At 40.1% G+C, this 22,371-nt stretch overlaps 1 protein-coding gene across 5 annotated transcripts in view; it reads right to left on the bottom strand.

Moving 5' to 3' along the window:
- Window positions 1-22,371, bottom strand: part of IMPG2 (interphotoreceptor matrix proteoglycan 2) — a 61,788-nt gene that overhangs the window by 16,075 nt on the left and 23,342 nt on the right. For 3 of the 5 annotated variants that reach the window (XR_008236390.1, XM_052795014.1, XM_052795013.1), the window contains exons 4-12: window positions 20,382-20,413; window positions 20,260-20,283; window positions 15,139-15,168; window positions 10,642-10,694; window positions 10,082-10,173; window positions 6,998-7,159; window positions 4,013-4,071; window positions 2,608-2,625; window positions 324-568 (exon numbers count right to left, since the gene is read on the bottom strand). Coding sequence is in view for 4 of the 5 variants with exons in the window: in XM_052795014.1 (XP_052650974.1) it covers window positions 324-568; window positions 2,608-2,625; window positions 4,013-4,071; window positions 6,998-7,159; window positions 10,082-10,173; window positions 10,642-10,694; window positions 15,139-15,168; window positions 20,260-20,283; window positions 20,382-20,413 (715 nt within the window). In the remaining variant the exon portion in view is untranslated. The remainder of the gene's footprint in view (window positions 1-323; window positions 569-2,607; window positions 2,626-4,012; window positions 4,072-6,997; window positions 7,160-10,081; window positions 10,174-10,641; window positions 10,695-15,138; window positions 15,169-20,259; window positions 20,284-20,381; window positions 20,414-22,371) is intronic. The other 2 variants (XM_052795015.1, XM_052795016.1) reach the window with 2 other exon arrangements.

Below are 22,371 nucleotides of genomic sequence, written 5' to 3'. Positions count from 1 at the left end.
GAAGGTCATCTTGGTGCAACATGCATCATGTGAACCACATTTCCCCTTAATTCCTGTTAATTTTTGGAAGTATGACTGAAATTGCATACCACAAACCTCGGTGTCAAAAAAAAAAAAAAAAAAGGCTAATCTAATGGATTAAGAATAGGATACTACTGCTAATGAGTTGGCCTGGTTAAGATCAGAGCAAAGTAAGCTACGACACAGTTGGTTTTGTTGTTCCTTTTTCATTATTCAGAGGGCAGCTGAATAATTCACTCATCTGAGATTTATTTTATAAAACTTCACGTGTGGCCCACCGATTCATCATAATTAATACCCACCATTAGTAAGTTGGAGAGAGTTAGGGTCTAAAGACAAGGAAGTGTTTTCAAGCAAGGCATTTTTCTGGAGGATTTCAGCAATATAATCTCGGAAATCACTGATGGAGTACACAACTGTTGGATTATCCTCTATGCCCATAAAGGAGTTGTCCTCCACCTTGTTGGAATGGAGGTTAATCACGTCCCAGGTGGCATTGCTGATGGGTTTTCCATCAAACGTTACAGCATAGTGAACTTCCACCCCACTTCAGTTGTACAAAGAGAAAGAGAACACAAATGAGAGATGCAAGGTTTTCCAACGTATAGCAAACACTATGATTTTTTTTTCCCAAGTACCTGTGTCAATACCCTTTTTTAATACAAAAATATATTGCTTTAAAGGATTCTAAATAAAAACAATTTAATTCTTTTCACGCTTATGTCTGCCTGCCTGTGCTCTCCACCACTGCAAAGTTCACAAGTAACAGGCTACCAGAACCTGGCATCTGGTCTGGTCCCAGCCCTGTATTTCTACTAGTGAATGGTAGACAGACCACAAGCAGACCAAAACATTGGCTTTCTGCCTGCATTATTAATGGGCCCACCAGCATGCAGTGGTGTGAGTGATGATTTTAAGATCATGCCAATGATGGGAGCGGCTTTGAGGTATGAAAACAGCCAGGAAAAATAGGCTGTATATAGTAGCAATCTGCAGTAGCAAGAGGGAGCCCTGATCACTGTCACTGTGCGGTGTCAATCTGCTTGAAAGAATGTCTTTAATAGCAATAAAATGGTATTTAATACAGCTTACAATTGGGAACATTTTTCTAGACTCATTTGATCATTTATTCTTTAACTAAGTTTTGTATCTGTGTACAGCTTAGCTTTTTTCGTATTAACTCTCCTCCATTTTCTTAATTTTCTCTTCCTGAATGCATCTGCATGTCCTTTCCCACATGACAGTGTAGGCAGTGATCAGATTTACCATACACTGGGCATAAGCACAAGGGAGCTTTAGAAAATACAACATATTTTGGCTGTACACAGGGCACAGCAAGAAAGTGAAGTAATCTATGAAGTGTTAGAAAAATGTGCTCTAAAGACAGACAGGTTTTCCTCATTCCACTGAGCTGGACTGGATTGCTAAAGTAATGCCTCTGTTCAGAGAAGTCTCTAAAGCCCCAGCGCCAGAGACATAATCAGCAGAGACATAATCAGCAAACACACTGACTAAAACCAGGAGCCTGCTGGAGTTTTGCTGCTGGCTCTATCATTGAAATGAGCCCACCATAGGCTCACCATGGGCACTGACTCTCAGCAGAGGAAATAAAAAGACAGCAGTAGTGAAAAGGCACAGCAAAGATGGAATACAGTATGCTCCTCAAAAGGAACATTTAGATTTAATAAAACTGTGGTGTCAGTTGCAGTTAATAATTCCTAACTAACAACGACGACACCATCATCTGTCTGGAAAGGGCTAAAACACCCGGTGCTTGCAACATAGCCTTTGTGAACAGTTGCATGTGTCTTAGCCTGCAGAAGTGCAGACCAGTAGAGGACGGCTTTAAGTCAGTACTGTTGGTGAAGAGATTTGTGTTTTCTAACCTTTATTCTAAAATTAAAATGCTCATTCTCTGTAAAACTGTGGAAACTGGTTACGCCTTTGCTGAGAAATACAAGAAAAAACATCTAGTAAGTTAAAGGCTGCAGTTCATTTTCTGTCGTGTGAAATTCTTAAAATACTAAAGGAGGAAAATTTTGGATGCTTAACCTGCATATGTCTGGCAAAAAACAAGTCCAGACTGATCCCGTCTTCCACTAAGGAATGTTTATAAAGCTACTGCTAAGATGTGCAGCACCTCTCACCTTGAAGTAGCTAAGCCAACTGCCTTTGCTGGAGAACCATGGTTGTATTACCTACTTTAATTTCTATAATAATAATCATCCCATATCTACTCAAGACTTTACTGCAAAGTATAAAGACCTGGAGTCATCATTAAGCAATTTTGTTTTCTTCACAAAAGAGACTCCTATACACAACTTAGCCCAGGAGCTGACTTGTGTTTAGGAAGATTTTCCCCAAGCAGTTTTTTATGATTAGGACTTAAATAAGCAAATTAGGATTATCTGTAATCAAAACAGATCAGTTACTTGCAGTTTCTGGTAGAAACCCCTCACACAACATTTATGCTGGATAACTATCTCGCTCTGGAGCCAAAACTACAAATCCCCCAAACAGTGTCCTCCAGCTAAACATGTTTTTCGATCTGTATTATGACAATACCTATTAACAAGTTGTCTTTACCTGTCCTCCTGAGGAGAGCTGAATATGGAAACAAAAAAAACAACAGCAAAACCTGTTAAATCAATGTTATAATTTCCTCTAAGTCTTCTAACTTTTAACAAATTTGCTTTGGTATTCTACAGGGCACACAAATTTGAAAAAGCATACAGCAAAACAGTTGTAAGTCGCATTGTTATTCTGCTATGTAACAAACTGTTGTGCTTTTACTCTACTGAGATATTTCCCATTGATCACAATGAATCAGCAAAGCAGAGGCATCTCAAGTTATTGCAAATAATGCAGTTAAGTTGCTGTCAGTACCAAGAAAATCTAGGCTTACTAATTCTGCCTAAAGGTTTAGTTTACAAACATGTTTTTTTGTCACGCACAGCAGAGCACAGAGCTCTGGTACTTTGCCAGAAATATCACCCTTTTATCTGTCTTCTCAAATGAACCAAGAGCTTGCAAATGTATTAGACTGCAGATACCAAGATGGAAGGTTTTGCTGCCTTCCAGGCTGGAAACTGAACACAGGCTAGGGTTCCAACCATAACATGTTTCTCACTATAGCTGCTTTGTTACCTGCATATATTCTAGCTAGAATATTCCAGCTAATAAATTCTAAGAAACACAGCTTACAAAGTCTCAAAGAAAACACAATTTAGATTAACTCATGAAGAGCCTCATTAGATTCTGAAAATTATATCCAGTCCATTCAAGAAAAATCATAATTTGTGATCCATGTACCCCAAAACTCAGACATCTGATGTTTGATCCATGATACGCAGGATCCCCTTTTTCCCCAAATTAACTTAAAATGTGATTCCGAAGTACCTAGTCTTTACAAAATATATTTATAAGAGTAAAGAGAGTTAAAACATTGCATATCATTTATCAAACTATTCACCCACCTTTGCTTTGATCAAAGGGAGAAAGACCTTTACAGATCTCAAACACCAACCTTTAGAGTCATCCCAAATTAACATTAAGAAGTTGAAAAAAAAAATTTAAATACACCACATTTTTCAAAAAAGGTGCCTGTGTTGTTCCTTGTTTAATACTAGAATGTGTCAATAGTACTGAAGAAGTATCAGATACTAATTTTAAATTAGAAAAGATCTCTCTTAATTTTAGGATAGAATCTTGACGAAGAATGCCTTATCTTAAAATCAAGGCAAGCATACCATGTGAGATTCTCTGGTGGATGCCAGAAGCGGAGGAGATGATTACATTTACATACAGTTCTGCATTTCTATTTCAACATCTCTATATGGAGGTACCAAATATGAAAGTACTTGTCCTTCAGTTAATACATCCTAGGAACTCCCATGCACATGCCCGACATTCTTCCAAGTGTGGTGCTAGCACATCGCACCATCATACATGATCAGTTTCAATCACCACATATGCATCAGTATCTTTTTACCTGTAATCCAGGACTTGGATGTTTTTGTATCCAGGTAGTCCTTCAAATACACTTTCCATCTATTTTGAGGGAAAACCAAAAAATTAACACAGATTTCCTCCACCCTACTCATTTAGTGAAAAATCAGGAAATATTTTCAATATTTTCTAAAGATGTATCTGAGCTCTTATATCTAATAGGAGAAAAATGGTTGAATAGCCTCTCTCTTTATGGAAGAAGAGTTTTGGTGACATTGTTTCATTATTAGAAAAGAAAAAGTACGAAGAACAACATCCAGCGTTCCCCAAGAACTGTACAGAAACATTCGAAGGGGGGGGGGGGGGAATTCAAATAGACTGCAGAGATCTGCACTGCCCATAGCAGACTGCATTCTTTCTCTTATTTATGCAGTACAAAGCCACCTCTGCCCAAAAGGTTTCCATTACCTCCCAGACCTCTCTGGATTAAAAAGAATTCAGGAAAATGCTTTGGACCTTAGCAACTTAAGAGGAGCAGCAGCAGCTGTAGGAACAGGGACCTCTTAGACTCCAAAGAGGCACTAATGCATTGCACAGTGCTAAACATGGCTCATCTCCACTGCCCTAAACATACAAAGGGCTCAGGAGTGATTGGCAGTGCTACTCAAAAAAGACAACTGGGGGCAGCAAAATGGCAGCACATGCAGGCCTAATTCAATAGTCAACTGTGTTACAGAGACAAAACCAAGAAATAGAATATTGAAGGGTCATGCTGGTTTGGGGTTTTTTGTTTCTCCCAAAAGATCCTTGCCAGTTGAGGATTATTTTTTACTCCTCAAATTCTTCTTCCCCTCCCCAGTCTCCCTATTTTTAAACTGTCTCTGGTGAGTCTTAAACAATCGAAGTGCTGCCGACTTTCTTTTTTTCAAAAGCTTCTTTATCCAAGCACAGAGAAAACCAGGCAAGGGATCAAAGGAGTGGAACATCCATGTGCCAGGTGGCCTCTGTCCCATCTGACATTTCTTCCACACACACACACTATGGCATTGCTACTTGGCCACACAACTAGGAAAATTAAGATGTCTAGCCTATGCTAGCAACTTGTGACAGTTGTAGCGATGCTTTTTGGCTGCAGTGAAGCGTACATCTCTTTCCCATCTGGCCCAGGATCTGGCACAGGGTTAGCCCCAGTAAAAGGGATTCAACAGAGAGCCCCAACTAAATGGGACGAAGAAGGAAGCGAAGCCAGAGAAAAGATAAGCCTCATGATGCACTGCTGTATGGCACCCTAGATGACTCTCCCAAGATAAAGGGAAGAAACTCTCTGCCCCAAGAAAATGATGGTAATAAAATTACCATCATTATAGACAAAATAAAAAAAAAAATATTGGAAACAATAGGGAGAGGAAAGTTAGGAGACAACAGTATGATCATATTTTAAACATGCATTTGTATATTGGTGGGCCAGTAACTTTATTTGTAGTGTACAAATTAAAAGACTGAATTTTAATTAAAATTAAATTAACTTGAAATCAAGTTTTAATAAATCATACATATATGTGTATATGTATATATTTATATGTATATGCACATACGTATTTTTTCTTTGAAGTAGGTGCCTAGCAGTCTAAACCATGGTTCATTCCCACTGACTCCAGTGGGATTTAAGCATGTGTTTAAGAACTGGCTGGAGAGTTTTAAAATGTGCTCACATGCACTGCTGATTCTGGGCATAAATGAGGAGCAAGACTTGTCTTGGCAGCCTAGATTTCAGAGAGTATCTCCCTGCAGTGCACAACGATTCATCCGAAGAAATGTCGCTCCTGAGCAGAAGTAATGAATGAGTTCTGCTGTTTGCAACTCCTTCCGATCACCTATTCTGTATAGACAGATTCTCTAGACTGATGCCAGAGTTTCTTCTACAGTTCAAAATCTGGACGCTGTATAATCGTTAAGATATTCTATATCCCATTTCAGTGCTCAGCTTCTGTAGGAGACACAGAGCATGTCCACACAGGCAGATGCAGATGGACCTGTACACCTTCTGCCTGTACTCCACGTTAGTGCTGCGCTATACTTGAATTACTCGAGCTGCCTTCCAGCACTGCCTCAGCACAGGTTGACAGCTCTGAACTGCAGTCAATTCATGTCCCGCCATTTGAGAGTGCAGGCAGGCTGATTTGCTAAGACCCTCAAATTATCTTTTTCACTCCCCAGTTTCAAACCAACTATATTACGGAAGAATTCAAACTGGACAACAAGATTAGAAAGCACTGAAATAAACTCTAGGCAGACTGGTCACTAGAGAGACGTTAAATGTATCTTTAACATTTTCAAGTCCTAAAACTTTAAGAACTAATGAAGTTGCATCAAGAGGCAAACAAGAATCTTGCCACTTCTCTGTGAGTTAAAAGCTCTACTGCAGTAACACACGGACAGGGAGAGGTACTGAAAAAGTCTGAAAGGGTGGTAAGGACAAAGTTAGCCCTGGTTGAAATAGGTCTTTAAGAGGACTAAAATAAGTGGAAATGTTTTTCATGTATTAATAACATCTGGCTTAGTTTCTTTTGCTAACACGAGGCAAAATAAATTAAGGAAATCAGAAAATGGGGGAGAGAGAGAAAGCAGTCCCTCAGAAAAGTCCCATTTAAGAGTATGTCCCCATTCAGGGGTTCAGCATAATTTTCTCATCCTCCTAAAAGCATACTTTTACCTCTTTTGCCTGCAAAAATGATAGCAGGCTATTTCATGAGAAACACAAAAAGAAAACTAGAGTAATTGGTCTTTGGCAACTGGTATGCTACACACAATGCATGGCACTCTGCTACTTCAAAAAGGGCAGCATGTCAGACAGAACGGTGTATTCTTATAGTGGGTGAATATTTTCCAGCCTGCCTCAGGTAACAAAAGCCTTTAAGCTGGTCCTGCAGAACCCATGAGAAAAAGGCAGTCCTAACACAGGTGCTATGTGCTACTATTGCTTTGCAGAGCCAGCAAAAAGAAAAAGGAAGTCAGGGAAGCTAATCACCTGAGAAATGAATTGTTCAGAGAGCACTTGATGCTTCACAGCAGCTGGGTCACTCAGCTCCTCGCTGTATTTTTCACCAACAATCAAAATGCTGAACTCAATTATCTGCTCAGTTACAGGTCTCACTAGTTTCTCATCCTGCTTCTCAATCTCATTATTGATCTGGAAGGGAAGGAAGAAGGGAGAAAACAAGAAGTGATTTAATGCCTTTTTTTGTTTGTTATTTCCCCAGAAATAAATTCTCGTTACTCACCACAGACCAGATTCCTACCTATCCTGGATTTATTCCATGTAAAAAGCATCCCTAGATATGTATATGTCCATATGGTTTCCCATCCATCAACAGCACACTACATTCCTAAGCTTGGGTCCAAACATCTTTCTTATGTGGGCCAGAAACTTCTCCAGCTGCTGCAAACCTGGAGGTTTCTCTGGCTCTTGATGGGGCAGAAAACCTGAAGTCCTCTCCATAAATGCTGTGTGGACAGGAACACCTCAGGGCACTATTGGTGGGTGACACTGATGGTCACAGATACACTTAATGACATGTGAAAACTGCAGTCCAAAGCACAGCATGCTCACTTGAGCCATCAGCATACCTGTTTACCTTGCACTATAACAGAGTGCTCATGAAGCCTCAGGGACAGAGGCGGCAACTAAGGAGGCAATCTACTAAGCAAGAACATTTTTTGAGAATTCTTGTATTGCAGATAATTCTATTTCTACTTTCCATTTGCACATCTTTACTTTAGTGCAAGGCCATCTGGTTGACCTCAGCTGCAAACAGAAAACACCAGTTGTGTGGGATGTTCGTGAGGCAATTTAAAGTGCAACTATGGACACATGAACAGCTCACTTTTAAGCCCAGTCAGCAGTAGGCCGATCTACCCAAAATTTACTTATTTATCACAAGGCTCCTACTTACTATTCCACCTGGAAGACAAGTTACCTTTGCCAAGGTCTACATTCAGAACAGCACCCTTGGTTCTTCAGCCTCAGTAAGTGAAGGATCCCCCCCCAGCTATACAGCGGGCATTGGGGGATCTGCAGGGACCTCTGCTGAGCTGAAGTGGTGGGCTTCAACTGGTAGGTCTACAGTTGCCCAAGAAGCCCCACAGCAGTGGCTGTGCAATGCATCAGGGAAGCATGTAGCTATCATGGCTGCCGTGGGCAGCAGTGAATTCCAAGTTTTAATCTAATTTAAATGACTGAGCAACACAGGAAGAACACTTTCTGCTTAGTTCCCTAGTATTTTACAACCAGCATACTATTCCTTGTGGTATACTGAATGACATTAGAAAAAACAGATCTTGTTTCATGGTTTTATTCTAAAACAAAAAATTGAGATTTGTGGGGGAGGGAAGGGAAGGCTGGCTTAAGTTAACTTTAGCCAAATAGCCAAATGTCTTTGGCTAGTTACGTGCAGTTGTTGCTTTTTCCCCATTAAAAAGGAAAAAAGAGAGCCAACAAAACAGACCTTTTCAGCAAAACTGCAGCCTGTGTTATGTATGGTGCAGGAAATGGAAAAACCTTTCTCCAGAAAGTTTAGCTGCCACCAGTGAGCACTTATACATCGTTTAGTTAAATTCTCTCCCCCCCCCCCCTCCCTTTTTTACTAGATAACTTTAAGGACCATAATGACTGGTACACTACTTAAAGCTAGTTAGCATTTGAGATATACATACTTGGTAGGCATATATGTGCTACTACTATATGGCTGTTTGCAATACCGTGTAGTTTCAATCATTTATCAGTCCCCCAAAACCAAAAGTACAGTCAACATTTTAGTGCAGAAGATGAGCTTTGCTTATTCTTGGTCTTGTAATCTGCAATGCATTTTCGCTGCGGGGAGCAATGATGAGGTGTGATGTAACTGTATCGAGTGAAAACACTGTAGCAGCAACAATCTAATTCTGGGTTGGCTTTTTTTTTTCTGATTTACTGAGTGGTCCTATTCTCTGCTCAGGCAGAAATACTTCAGGCAGGTCTGTTTCAAAAAAGAATAATGGTGTACATGGGACCAAACCACAAGTGTTCTTGGTACGTAACATAAAGTCAGATCCTGGACTTGAGTCAGAAGCTGTCTGCCTGTTTCATATTCAGTATTTATTCTTGGAAGCACAGTATCAGAGCTTCACAGTCAGCCCTGAAAACTCTAGAAGAAAGTACAGTTTGGCCCAGCTTTGTTTCATGGCCATACTAGGTTACAGAACAGTGCACAGTTAAACCCAGTACCATAAATCAGCTTCTACTTATATGCAGCATGTGCAACTTTGTAAGCTTCTCAGTAAATCCACTGAGAGTTTCACATTTATAAGAAAACAAAAGCCAGCTGATTCGTAGCACTGGTTTGCAAAATTTTCTTCAGTCATGTAGGCCCACGAATACTGAAATTGGATTCTAGAGTTTGGGCTTAAATTTTAATCCAGAGGAGCTGTTTCCTGGAAGCAAATATTTCCCTGGGACCTAAGTGGTGGTCAGCACTTCTGAAAGCCAGCTCACTTTTACAGAGACATTTTAAGTAGTTGATGTAGGCTTCCCTGTGCCGGGAGTTTCGTTTAAATGTCAAGGTAAGGGTGACTGTAAGATGATAAACAGAAGTTCATCTATGTCAGAAGAGGAAAAGGAGCAGAGAATCAGAAGGAATCTTCAAGGCTATCCAGGCCACCTCTCTGCTGTCCTACACGATTGTACCACATGGACCCTCGAAACACTACTACAGCAAGTTAAGGTGTATTGTGTTTCCATAGGAATAGTAATGCTCCGCATTCTTGGAGCTCTCAGAAGCCCTAAGCATTCCCTGTCTAGTCCTATGTCACTAGCAAAATCCTCACCTGATAGCTCAATTGATCTGTTCCCTCTCACTGTCAGGGAAGCGACATTGTAAAGCCTCTGCAAATGAAAAAATACCTACCCAGGAAATTATTTTAAAACTTCCTAAAGTTCATGCCCTGTTTTTATGAAATCTTAGTTTGTGTTAATACACTATGCTAACACCACCTTAAGTACTAGGAAATGCAAATGACAACAATGTTATTTAGGAAAGGCAACAGAATGCTGAACCAAATTAAAAAAAACACTCACAGTAGTGTCTGGATCTTCGATCTCATGGACAGTACCACCCACAGGAGTCTCTACAGAGATCTCATGAGGGGGAGGAACATTGGCAGCTGCATCTGATTTTGAAAGAGAGCAGTATTATTTTCTTTGGGTTTTTTTTTTCATATACCCATGTACATGTAGATACACACAGAAGCAGTGTAACAGTAAAATTTTTACCAACAGTAAAATTTCATTCCTATTCCCATTATCATGACAGAAACAACACAGGAAACACCTGAGGAGCCTGAGGAAAAGTATCAAATGCACGAATCAGAATAAAATGCTAATGTTCTGTCTAAGCAGATATATTTCTGGGAACATGAAGTGCAGTAAAAAGTGCACAGAACTAATTTCTCAAGTTGGATTTTCATGATTCATACAATAACGAAATAATGTCAGCATATAACATGATCTCCAGATCACAAACAGCATTATTTGAGGTGCAAAAATTCACAGCTCTTTCTGAAATCCAAACACCAAGGAATTTCTCAATTTTCTGGTAATTCAGAATCAGCCTTGACAAGAGTTAGATGAAAACTGACCTCTCAATGTGGTAACGTCAGCATCCGAAGCTGGAGTTGGAGTCCCACTACCGCTAAATAAAAATAAAATCAGAAATTGAAGTTGGACATGGTGAGAAAGATTTATTAGTTTTTGATTTATCTGTGATTCTGCTGCCACACCAAAAAGCATGTTTGCAGAAGAAATTTATCATGGTACTACTTTGCTGGTAACTTCATAAAAATTAGGCTTTGCAATATTTCAGTTATCTTTTGAAACTTAGATATTAGGTCACTTGCATCACACAACACATCATGTGCTTCTCCAGGTTGCTAAACTCCTTATATTCCAACTGACTTGGAGTCCTGCCCAAAAATACATTTTGCCTTCTAGCAGTTCGGTAAAGGAAGCAAATGCGAAGACCAGAGATAAAACACAAAGACAACCTGTAATATTCTTTAAAATGCTCAGTTTTTAAAATACTCTCCAGTGCACTAAAACATCATAACTGTATTGAAATCACTGCAAGAAGATGGTTTCTTTTCATCATGACTTTTACTCTGCTTATCTGGACATCTTCAAAAGGCATCAGTTTCACACACACATAAAACAACTCTAGGCCAAATGTGAAAAAAAGAAACATTTCAGATAAAAATCTGATGAAGACTGTCAGCCTGAAGAAAAACTAACAGCTTTGACATGGCTTTTACAGTAAATCCAAGCTCCTTGGGGCCAATTGTGTAAGCCCTGAGCAACTGTCAAGTTACCAAGAGTGAAAGACATGCTCCGACAGAAACAAGTTTTTCCTGAATAAAGAAAAAATGATTTTTCAGGTTTGTCATATTTGTAATAAATACAGCCCAATCTGTAAGATTGGAAGTTTAAGTGCTGGAGAGAAACTGAACTTCAGGTTTCAGAAAAATCATTGAAGTTCATTGCATTGAGATATTTCTCTCACTTCTAAAGGAAATCCTTTTATACTGGTGGTCACACTTGTGCTGTAAAATAAGCACTGCAGCAAGGAGTCTTCACTGTAATATAAGCAAGCGCTGATACTGTGTGAGCCATAGTTCCTAGCCTTGCCAGGTTTGATTTTTGATTCCCATACTAGATTACTGGTCTTGCAGTCTGTCCTCAGGCAAAACTCCACTCAAAGCTGATGGATATTTTGCCTCCTTCAGGATGTATAATCAGTCTCTGTATCAATCCAAAACCCAAAGGCTTCCAGCACCAGCCAGACAACCAGATCTAAAGTTACATACTAAAGATACCAGGGCACAAGCATATGATCAAACACATGACAGTTTCACTGAATTAATGTCTCAAACACCATTTCTCCCCCTGCCTCTCACAGACACATAACACTTGCCAATAAACAGACCTGGAGACAAATCTGATGAATTTTCTATTTAAGTCAAGAATCTTTTCACTCATCCTTTCCCAGGAGGCATGGGCTAGTCCTGCGCATAATGATTACTGTAAAATACAGTAAATTCCAGGAATGTTAAACTGACAGGGTGAGATCTACATAACAATTATAAAATATTAACGAAGAATAAAATAGTCTCCAGATGAACAAAGCAGAAAATACTTATTCAAGAGTTTAAACAGCACCTTCATGTATTTTCTTGAACAACTAAAGTCGATGAGCTCTATGCAAGCTTTGAAATGTACAGTTATTTGTGTCTGCTTCCATCTCGTGGACACTGGTACCTGTTTTCAGGCAGCACAGTGCAAGGTAACTCTCTACCAATTCTTTGACAACCCTAGTAAATCCTGGAATGATTTCCAAGACCGGAAAGCCAAATTTTGCTACCAAGCATAATTTAGACAAGATATCCTCTCATTCTGTCTGCCATTGCCATCACACGTATAAAAAGAGTCACAAGTAACTCATTCAAAAAACATCAATTTCTTTCTGCTAAAAAAAAACCAAACAAACCAACCCACATTAAAAGGATTTAGATTTTCTTAAGAATGCTGGTTATATTTTAGAGGGATTTAGTTTCCTTACTTGTTTATCATCTCAGAACTGAAATAAAAACAATTGCTTAATTATTAATTAGTCAGAAGAAATATTTTCCAATTAAATTCACCTAACTCCAAGGATACCTTACTCTTACCAATTTCAATAGGCATTAATTACATCTATACCACAGTCTCACGAAATCACAGCATCAGTAAATAAAGCATTTCAGTGCATGGTGTTTAATGATGGTATGTTCAGAAGCAAATATGTTTCTACTTTTGGGGAGAGGTGAAACAATCTGAAACAATACTTATTACAAACTGTTTAGTATAACTAACGTCAGAATAAAAACTCAACAAAGGCAGTGATGTGCAGTGAAACAACTCTGCTACAGGATTTGTAATGTTCTATTCAGCTGAGCCTTGTATCAACCCCCTTTTCTCTAGAAGGGGACAACGAGAAACATGACTTGCTGTGGTAGGCTCTGAGCTCAACCTGAGACCCACAGGAGTCGGTCCAGCTGCCCACGGGCCGGTGCCTACTATACTTTGAGGGGCCTCCAGGCGCTCCTGACCTCCAGCTGCTGCCCCGGGAGGCACAGGTCACCCACGGATCCCACATCATCCCTGCCAGCCTTCTGCAGATGTGTACTGTAACTTAGGACATCTCAAAAGGACCTAAATGACTATCTGACCAGCTGAATTGAGCACCCAATTCTGTGGTGAGTCAGTCTTGGCTAAGGGCCAAATGCCCACCCAGCCGCTCCCTCACTCCCACTTCTCTATGAGACAAGGGAGAAAATAAGATGAAAAAGCTTCTGAGTCAAGATGAAGACAGGAAGATCACTTACCAATTACCTCCACAGGCAAAACAGACTCGGCCTGAGGCAAATTAAATTAATTTATTGCCTATTTAAATAGGTTTGGGTAGTGAGAAACAGACAAACGTTAAAACACCACCTATCCTCCACCCTTTCCCAGGTTCAGCTTCACTCCTGACTCCTCTACCTGGTGCGGGCTCTGCAGGGGCAGCAGTTCCTTCAGGAAACGTCTACCTGCTCCAGCATGAGTCCTCCCCGGGCTGCAGGGAATACCTGCTCCACCATGGAGCGCCGCCTCCTCCTCCGCCTTTGACCTTGGTGTTCCCTATGCTGCCATTTCTCGTTCCTTGTGTTCCCTCCTCCTCTCCCTGTGCAGTGTTTTTGCCCTTTCTTACACACGCTTTCCCCGAGGCACCACCGCCATGGCTGAGGGGCTCAGCCATGCCCTGCGGCAGGTCGGCTGGAACCGGCTGGAACCGGCCGTGTCCAGCTGGGGGCAGCCCCGGCCGCTCCTCACAGGGGCCACCCTGCAGCCCCCCGCTGCCAGCACCTGGGCACCCACATCCAGTATAGTTGTGTTTGCCAATGTACCCACACGATCAATTTTAACTAAGTTGCGTGAGTTTTTAAAGGAAAAATCCTTGAAGTAGACAATAAAAAACAGAGAGAATGCTATGGTATAAATCACACTTTCAAAAGAGGAGCAGTTTGCATATGGAAAAGCCTAAAATTAGCTTTCTAGAGTGGAGTACTACTTCTAGATTAGATTACTGGTTATAGACTTATCAAAATAAAATTCCCCATGTTTCAAAGGTCCCAGAGGACTGACTCTGTCACTGACCCAGATGAGCAGCAGCTCTCCAACAGGGTGCTTCAGTCAGTAACGTCAACTTAGGCACCGGGTTAGCCACGCGGTGGCAACCACAGACCAAACTGGCCCATGGGGCAACCGGGAGAGTGCTGAAAAGCAAGGTGAGAATAAGGCCGCCGTCATTTACAGCGTAGCAAACCCATCACCTTAAGCAGCAGCAGCAGGCCATGCTCTTTGTCAAGGCTGGGTAATATATTCTTACTGGCACTGAGGGGCTTTTAAATACAAGCCCCCAAGAGCTAACCAATTTTCTGACAAAATTCCAGCTCACAGCTAGCTTAAAGTTAAAAGCCAAGGGCTTAAATAACACCTAGTAACACCCTAATCAATCTAACCAAGCAAGACCAGTCAAGTACCAAATATGGTCAAATTAACAATTATCACTTTTTCTCGGGACGATAAAAACACTGTTTTATGAAGCTGTGCTATAATCAATCTCACTTTATGCACAACATTGTTTTTTCATTGCTTTACCAGAACGGTGAGGTTTGCTTTCTTTTTGCATCCGTTTCTTTTTGCCTTCTGCTTCCCCTTCAACCCTTTAATTTTTCAAATGTCCACTTTATTAATCTCCTAAAAAAGCAGCAATTGTATAGTTACCTCTAAGAAAGTCACTCAAAATGCACATGACAATGCATATACTGATTTGCCTGAACACACTACTCTTCAAGGTAAACACAGATTCAAATTCCCTTTCAGTCACACCGTTTAAAACATAAGGGATTTTTTTTTGCCCCAGGATTAATCCAGGGCCCAGACTTTATTTTTAACTATACCTACACAAGCAAGCCACTCCAGGTGGAGAGACTATATTCCAGCAAGAGCTTATCTGTGAATTTGAGACACATACATATGAAATGTAATTTCTATTGTCCTACCTGCATGAGTGATGCCCTGGACCACCTTGGCTGAGCAGTAAGCAAAATATAAAAACATACACATATGTATGGAGAGGCAGGAAAGAATATACACAAGCAGATGTCTAAGTGGCAGAACGAACAACACTGCACTGTGTTTCCTTGGCAGAAACAACCAGTTTCAGATCACGCAGCTCAGACACCAGGATCCAGGCAGGTATAAGACAAGACCCATAAGGGCCTCAGAAGTTGATCTGAAGCAAACAGTGCTTATAGACATCCTATACGTATTAATACAGCAAACACAGCTCACAAATACAGCCTATATTCCCCTTTTTCAAACACCACAGTACATACTTCTATGTGACATCAGTCAAGACAGGAAAAGATTTGATAGGTTCCAGTCCACCAAAGCGTATAGAGTCCCATTGAGTCATAGGCAACTGTAGAGCCTAAACAAGTTCTTTATGTGCAGCCATACTGTGTTATTAAGGAGAAATACCACTCTGGACCTGTCAAATGGGGCATCGGTGACATCATTTCACCCCCCCATGAAATTTTATAAAGGTATTAGTTATATTTTTTGCTACATTACTCCTCCGCTTTTAACACAAACTCAGCTCTGTGGTTGAAGAAGGTAACATCTTCAGATTTCTACTACACGTTCCGGACATCCATCAGTTCATCAATGATTGATGCAATTGCTTATCAATTTGAATGTCCTAAAGTCTGATTTGCTATGCCAAGCATTTATTTTTCTTAAACATTATTATTTCAATGCTCATATTGCACAAAGAAGGGAAAACCATTTTACGGCCTGATTTTCTCCTTTTTAAATATTTTAATCACATGTCTTTGAACTAAGTATGCGATTTCAGAAGTATTTTTATGCAAGTACAGAATGCAAGACTGAGCCTTGTATTCAGATTTTTTTCCTTTTAAATTGTACTTGCATTTATCTTAATTTTCATTTAGGTAGTTCTTGAATTTTGACCTCTTTGGGTTTTAATTAAAGCAGGACAAACCTTTCATATTTGCTACCTGACAGTAGGGAGCACAAAAGAAAATACACAGCTGAAGAGGAACAGCGTGGAACTCTTCACATGGGGTAAAGCTGTGCAGATGCTCAAAAATTTCTGAAACGACCAATATCATTGCCAAGTCCACATGCAGACAGTAGAGGAGCTCAGCTATGTTTCTACTTCACCGCACACAGAACTGCTGAACTGTTGAAATGATCCCAGCACGGAAGACAAACTTTTTCTTTCATGAAGCACATTTAGATAAGCAGTACAAAATTTGGCTTGATACATCATCAACCATTGCTGCCACCGCTGATGAAATACGGATCCTAAATTTGCCAATGTATTTCAAAGCAGAGAAAATGGACAGAACACAGGAGGTCCAGACATGATTTATTGTGACTAATTTCAGTGAGTCCAGAATCAGCAAGTACCAGTCAGAAAGGACACATGCTTCTATTTATTTCATTTGACGTTAATAGCCGCTTCTGAAGAAGTAAAAAAGTAGTGCATTATATTCACCCTTTTCAACTATCCCATACTCCTTATCTTTTCTTCAGTATGTTATTGTGCATACAGCACTCAAGCAAGGCTATGACATAAAAGCTCTAGTTTTCTACTGCGGCAATTTTGTGCTACTCCTTTGCCTTTAGTTGATTCTCAAGATCTGGCTTTTGACCCCCCAGGAATTAGACAAAACGACTATCCTATTGTCATGAGACATACTCCAATATTAAGAGAGCAACATTCATTATGCAAAATCCCAATGAGCTACTGAATAAAGCAATCATTTAAAGTCTTCAGCTGATGTAGTGCTTCCACACTTCCAACTGGGGCAAAACTCTACAATGTCCACTGGGCTGCTCTGTACGCATCTGGATTATGTCCCATATATTACTTTTCCTTTGAGATTTTCTCCTCAGTGATACTTAGTTTAATCCCTCAGTTCCTTAAAATGCCAGGCTAGCTGAGTGTTTAACCTACATGAACACATCCACTAGCCTTACAGGAACAAACTTTCATCCTGCTGTTATGCAATTGTCAGTAATGCTGGATTGGGAGTTATTCTGGGAAGTAAATTACACAAGTACAAGCCACTTTTCTGTAGGCTTCAGAAAAACTATCCTAGCATTTAACTAGCTGAAACCACCTCCTTCCATCTAGATAGAGACACAGTATTGACATCTAGGTAGGATTATATGACATGTATTAAATTATTTAAGTCACAGCTTCAATTCTATAGCTGTTTATAGCTTTCAGCATAGTTTTGCTTTAATCTAGTTAGTGTAGTTAAAATGACCAACAGATATCAAGGGCCTGTCTTCTGTTCCAGATCAGCCCCAAATTAGAAATCATTTCACAGAAACAATTGTTTCATAGCAAAAAAGGACTGGTCAAAGCTCATAAAAAGAAAATACTCTTCTAGTTTCTTGTGCCTGGGCTATGTTCTAGGAAATGAACATACTGCAAAATTTCCTATGTTCTTATCAGTGGGAAAAGAGACTGAGAAATATGCCTAGTGCTAGCCCTCCAAACTGAAATGACTGCTTCTGCACATTCATCAGAGAAACTGGGGTTCACCAGAGGATAAGTCAGAGCACCCCTGCTAGACCCCTGCTTCGAGGCATCCTCTGGAGAAGCCTGTCCTTCCCTGGCAATGTGGAAGCTTCACCTGAACATCTCATCTAGATACCCAAAGCTGGTGCTTTAGGATAGTCCTGTCATCCCTTGAGACGTGAGACCAGGACAGTTCCCAGTTCTGACACAGATGGCACACCTGGGTGGCAAGACAGCCACATTCAAATCACAGCATTGCCCTGCACTGGCCCAACCTCTCTCTGCACATGTGGGTCAGCAGGCAACGACAGCACTGCCCGGGAAATGGCAGAACCGCACTCACATCTCCTTCTGTGCAGGAGGGACTTGACACTGGATTTCCCACACTGTGCCTTAGGGACCGGGGGTGATCCTGGGTTGGGTACTTACTCTGTCTTCTTACAGAACATTTTAAAAAGGTCTTTATTTTGTTCAGATGTGTACTGGGAGGTCTAGTATATTCTTGCAGGAGATAATAATGTTGGCTGTTGGCAATACTGAGATGGCTCACTCACTGCTTTTGATGGAAGACGTCTGAAGTTAGATGAGACATCTTCTACCCATGACAGCCGATCATGGCTTTGTTTTTATATGACTTTGGCTTACAAAGTTCACATCATAAACCGTGAATGCTCTATGATGTCCAGAACCCTCCTAGAATAAGTTTGGGTTTTTTAATATTGCCAAAATAATTTATATTAATTTCTTCCTGATGCTCCACTACACAAACCAAATCTACCTGTTTCTGTCTCACTGCTTCAGTCCTGCATTACTCTCTTCATGCTATAAAACACTATCATATCCAAGCACAAGACAAACAACTTTTAGAGGTAAAGATATAGTAAAACCAAAGTTTAAACTGACGGTGAAAACAAAGATCCCATCCTAAAGCTACGAACAATCTGAAGTAATATATACTGGGATAAAAGAGGTGTATTTTTGAGAGAGATGCAATACAGCCCCACGGTGAATTGAGTTGGGTAAAGTTTGGCAATTGTCTACTGGAGCCCTTTAATGCCTGTCACAAAGCACTTGATAAGATTACTTTTGTACAACATTAATCACTCTGATCCAACTTTCAATCAAATGTTGGGCTTTTTGCATTGTTAGGTTGTTTAGCACAGTACATGCAGTGACTCTAGGTTAATTAGTGTGAACTCTAATTCCTCTCATATATCTCTACATTTACTAGATTTCCTGAATGATCACATAGAGGGATACAGTAGGTATGTTTTCAAACTCAAACTTCTTCAGAAAGATGAATTTTTCAGTCTTCATCATTCAAACTGAGATAACTATCACTGAATTTACATCTTCTGATAAGGTGCGGTTCCCATTCATGTTAAAAGTCAGTCTAGAGAATGACTGATGCTAACGAGAAAGAATCAGACCCACAAAGTTTACAAGGGCAAGTTGTTTTTTTTTAATTTATTTTCTCTTTGAAAGGAAAAGCATATAAAAGTTTGGTCAATGTTGCATTCTCAACAGAGAAAGTTCTGAACAGGCATACGCTACCCAGTTGACCTGGAGGCTTCGGGGATTGCTCGTCAGAGGAGCATTCAGCTCAACAGGACAGAGAGAAACCAATCTCTTAGGAATCACTTTTGCCCTTATCATCTCACATTATTAATTTTAATATATAATGTTGTGGTTATGGAATCATTATGAGGATACCTAATTCGGGAAGTTGAGGGTTTTTTTTAAAAGTCTGTTAAGTGATTACTCTTCCCCGTAAATGAATTACTCATATTTATCACAGCTTTATGTGGCCTGTAAAGCAGGCAATTGAACCTGCCAATTTTTCAGATGAGTTCAGCACTAGGTTGTTTGGGTTTGAATTGCTCTAAAAATAACAGCTTAGATTAAGTTCCAAGTAGGAATGGAGTAATAATAATTTGAACTGGTTTTTCCTTCCAGTTCAAAAAAGACATGAAAATAACAGGTCAAGTTCAGGTTTGCTTTGGTAAAAAGAAGCCACAATTCAGACTAGTTTTCATTTTTATTGCCTTGTTAAAAGTGTGAGGAGCCCAAGCAGTCAATTCCCTTGTAACTGTTTTTAGAGCACATCTCTCAAAAGTTCTCTTAAAAAGCATTTCAAAAACGTTCCACTTTTTTGCTTTTTGTAATGATGACGAGGACTAACTTAAAGCCTTTGGGAAAGGCTCCCTGGATAACCGGAACACTAACACAAGTAACTATGGACACACCTCTTTCCCAAAATAGATTTCCCCCACTAAACCTCTTCAGGTAAATAGCCTGCATCTGTGCCTGATGGCCAACAAGGTGATGACATTCTTAAGCAAAAGTACAAGCCCCAGATTGGCTGAGATATTTTGAGTGTGCCAAGCATGCCATGACAGAGGTTCACATGCAAGAACCACAGGATTTCTCCACCACACTTTTTTATATGCCCTTTTGCACAAAAGTGAATTTCGTTCATCTTCAGTGCACAAATCAACTCCAGCAGCAGCAAGAACTGGAGAAAGGACCGATCAGGAGCCTTTAAAAAGGGAAAATTACTTACCCACATGACCAATCAGTGCAGGAGCTGACAAGAAGAAGAGAGAAAAGGTTACAAAATGTCAAAACTCAGCCCTGCTGTTATTCCCAGAGAGAATAAAATGCAAGGCAAACACAGATACTCACCTGCCCATTGCTTCCTTTGTATAGGACAGTTTCTAGAAAACAAACAAACAAGCAAATCCTAAGTATATTTGAGTATCATAAGACGAAAGGAATTGAAATGCATTTTATACCTCTTTGTTTCCTCCCCATACCAAAATAATTCTCTTTTCTTTGTTCCATGTTCATTTGTTAAGTTCAAAATTTATTAACAAAGTCCCTGCTGAAAAGAAAATGTATCCTACATTTCCAAAACACAACTGAAACTCAACAACAGACACTGTAAAGAGCACTAGGTTTGTCAGAAGATGCTCTGCGTTTCTGCATTTTTCCTGCATTGCTCTGCAGGAACAATGTTCTCTCACCTTAGAGGCGGCGAGCAATAAGATCCTTTTAAGCAAGATGTCTTAAGAAATACAATATTACTTCTACTTGTATGTAGATTTAAAACCATCTTTTTGAAAGTACAGTTACAGCTTACAGTAACATAGTAGGATTAGTCTAATGACTTTGTTTATGGTTATACGAGTGACAGGGATGACTTTTTCATTTATTGGTGTATAAAAACTAAGGCAGGGCTACACAGTTCACAATTTTTCATCAAAATTCTTGTGGTATTAGTGCCCTTGGTACTAGAGAGGAAACACGGGAGTTTGTGAGGAACCCCACAAGAAGTGGAGGAGATCCTGAGCTGTATGCTGCTGCTGTACCAATATGAACAGAATATAAAATACTTATAGAAGATTATTGTCCAGCCACAAAATTTCTGTTTCTCTCTCGTTTGGGGGGAAAAGAGATTGTTTGGTGGTTTGTTTATCAGGCTGGCTTTCTTTACATAATCAATGCAGATGTATTTTGCAATAAAAACTCAACCCAAAGTGGATCAATTAAAATATCTACTTTGAAGTTAAATTACAATAAACTTAGCACATACTATTTCCACTTTGAAAACTTCTCTGCAGAACATCCATATATATTTATTGACCTAAGGACTGTCACTCTAAGCTATCCTGGTGATTCTTTTTGTAAAGAGGGGGTGAAAAGGCAAAAGAGACTTTTTGAGCAGCTTAGCCTGCTCATTCTCTTCACTTGTGTTTCTAAGGAAGTCTAGAAGTTCAGTCTTTATTGATTTGGAGCCACGTCAATGACTACCTTTCTCTTCTTTCCAGGACATCTGCGGACAGTAAGGGTGATCCCAGTTAGAACGGCAGGCAGCCTGGATATCAGCCTGAGGAGGGCTTGCCAAAATACTAATTTCAGTCAATTTGCTTTTCAGCATGTCCTTTGGCCAACCTTTATTATACAAGTCCATTAAATGAAGTATTTGGAGATACTTTAGTATGAAAAACTAAGACATGGCGAGACCAGTTTTAAGTGACAAACACAAACTAGCAAGACTAGGTAGTCTACAGTAAAAAGTCGAACTCAGGGCCACTAAAACTGTACTAGACTTTGGGTATTTTTTTTAAGGGGCCATTACGCTGCTTTATACAGTGCTTGTACTCAGCTTTAGTGTGCTGGGATCTGCAAGGAATAGAGAGACTGATTCCCTCTCTACCAGCTTTTGGAAGGTTATATATTAGTAGCCCGTATAGTAAAAGGTGTTTGTTCATTAGTAAAAGAGACTTTCTTCCGTGCTCAGTCAGCCAAGGCAGTTTGTAGATGCTATTAAAACCAAACGCGGTTATTCGGAGCCCCACACATCTTTTTAATACCACCTGGTAGTCTGTACCCAGCAGCTTTAGTCACTGGTCCACAAAGGCCATTGACAGCAGAGGTCAGTAGAGACCTGTTCATTTCCTAGAGCAAGGAAACAGAGATGCCCCAGTGAAGGGTGCCTTGGCCAAAGCTTGGCCAAAGCAGGGCAGCCTGAGGAGCTGGTAGCACCCAGCTTTCCTGAGCCTGGGTCCCAGGACTTGACCAATATGTCTTGTTATTTCCAAGTCTTCTATTCAATAAATTATAAGAAGAACTTATAAGAACCAACCTGAAATTCCAAATTATTATTTTAATG

Source organism: Harpia harpyja, chromosome 8, assembly GCF_026419915.1.
Source record: "Harpia harpyja isolate bHarHar1 chromosome 8, bHarHar1 primary haplotype, whole genome shotgun sequence".
Taxonomy (NCBI): Eukaryota; Metazoa; Chordata; class Aves; order Accipitriformes; family Accipitridae; genus Harpia; species Harpia harpyja.
This window is presented reverse-complemented; position numbering and strand designations above follow the sequence as displayed.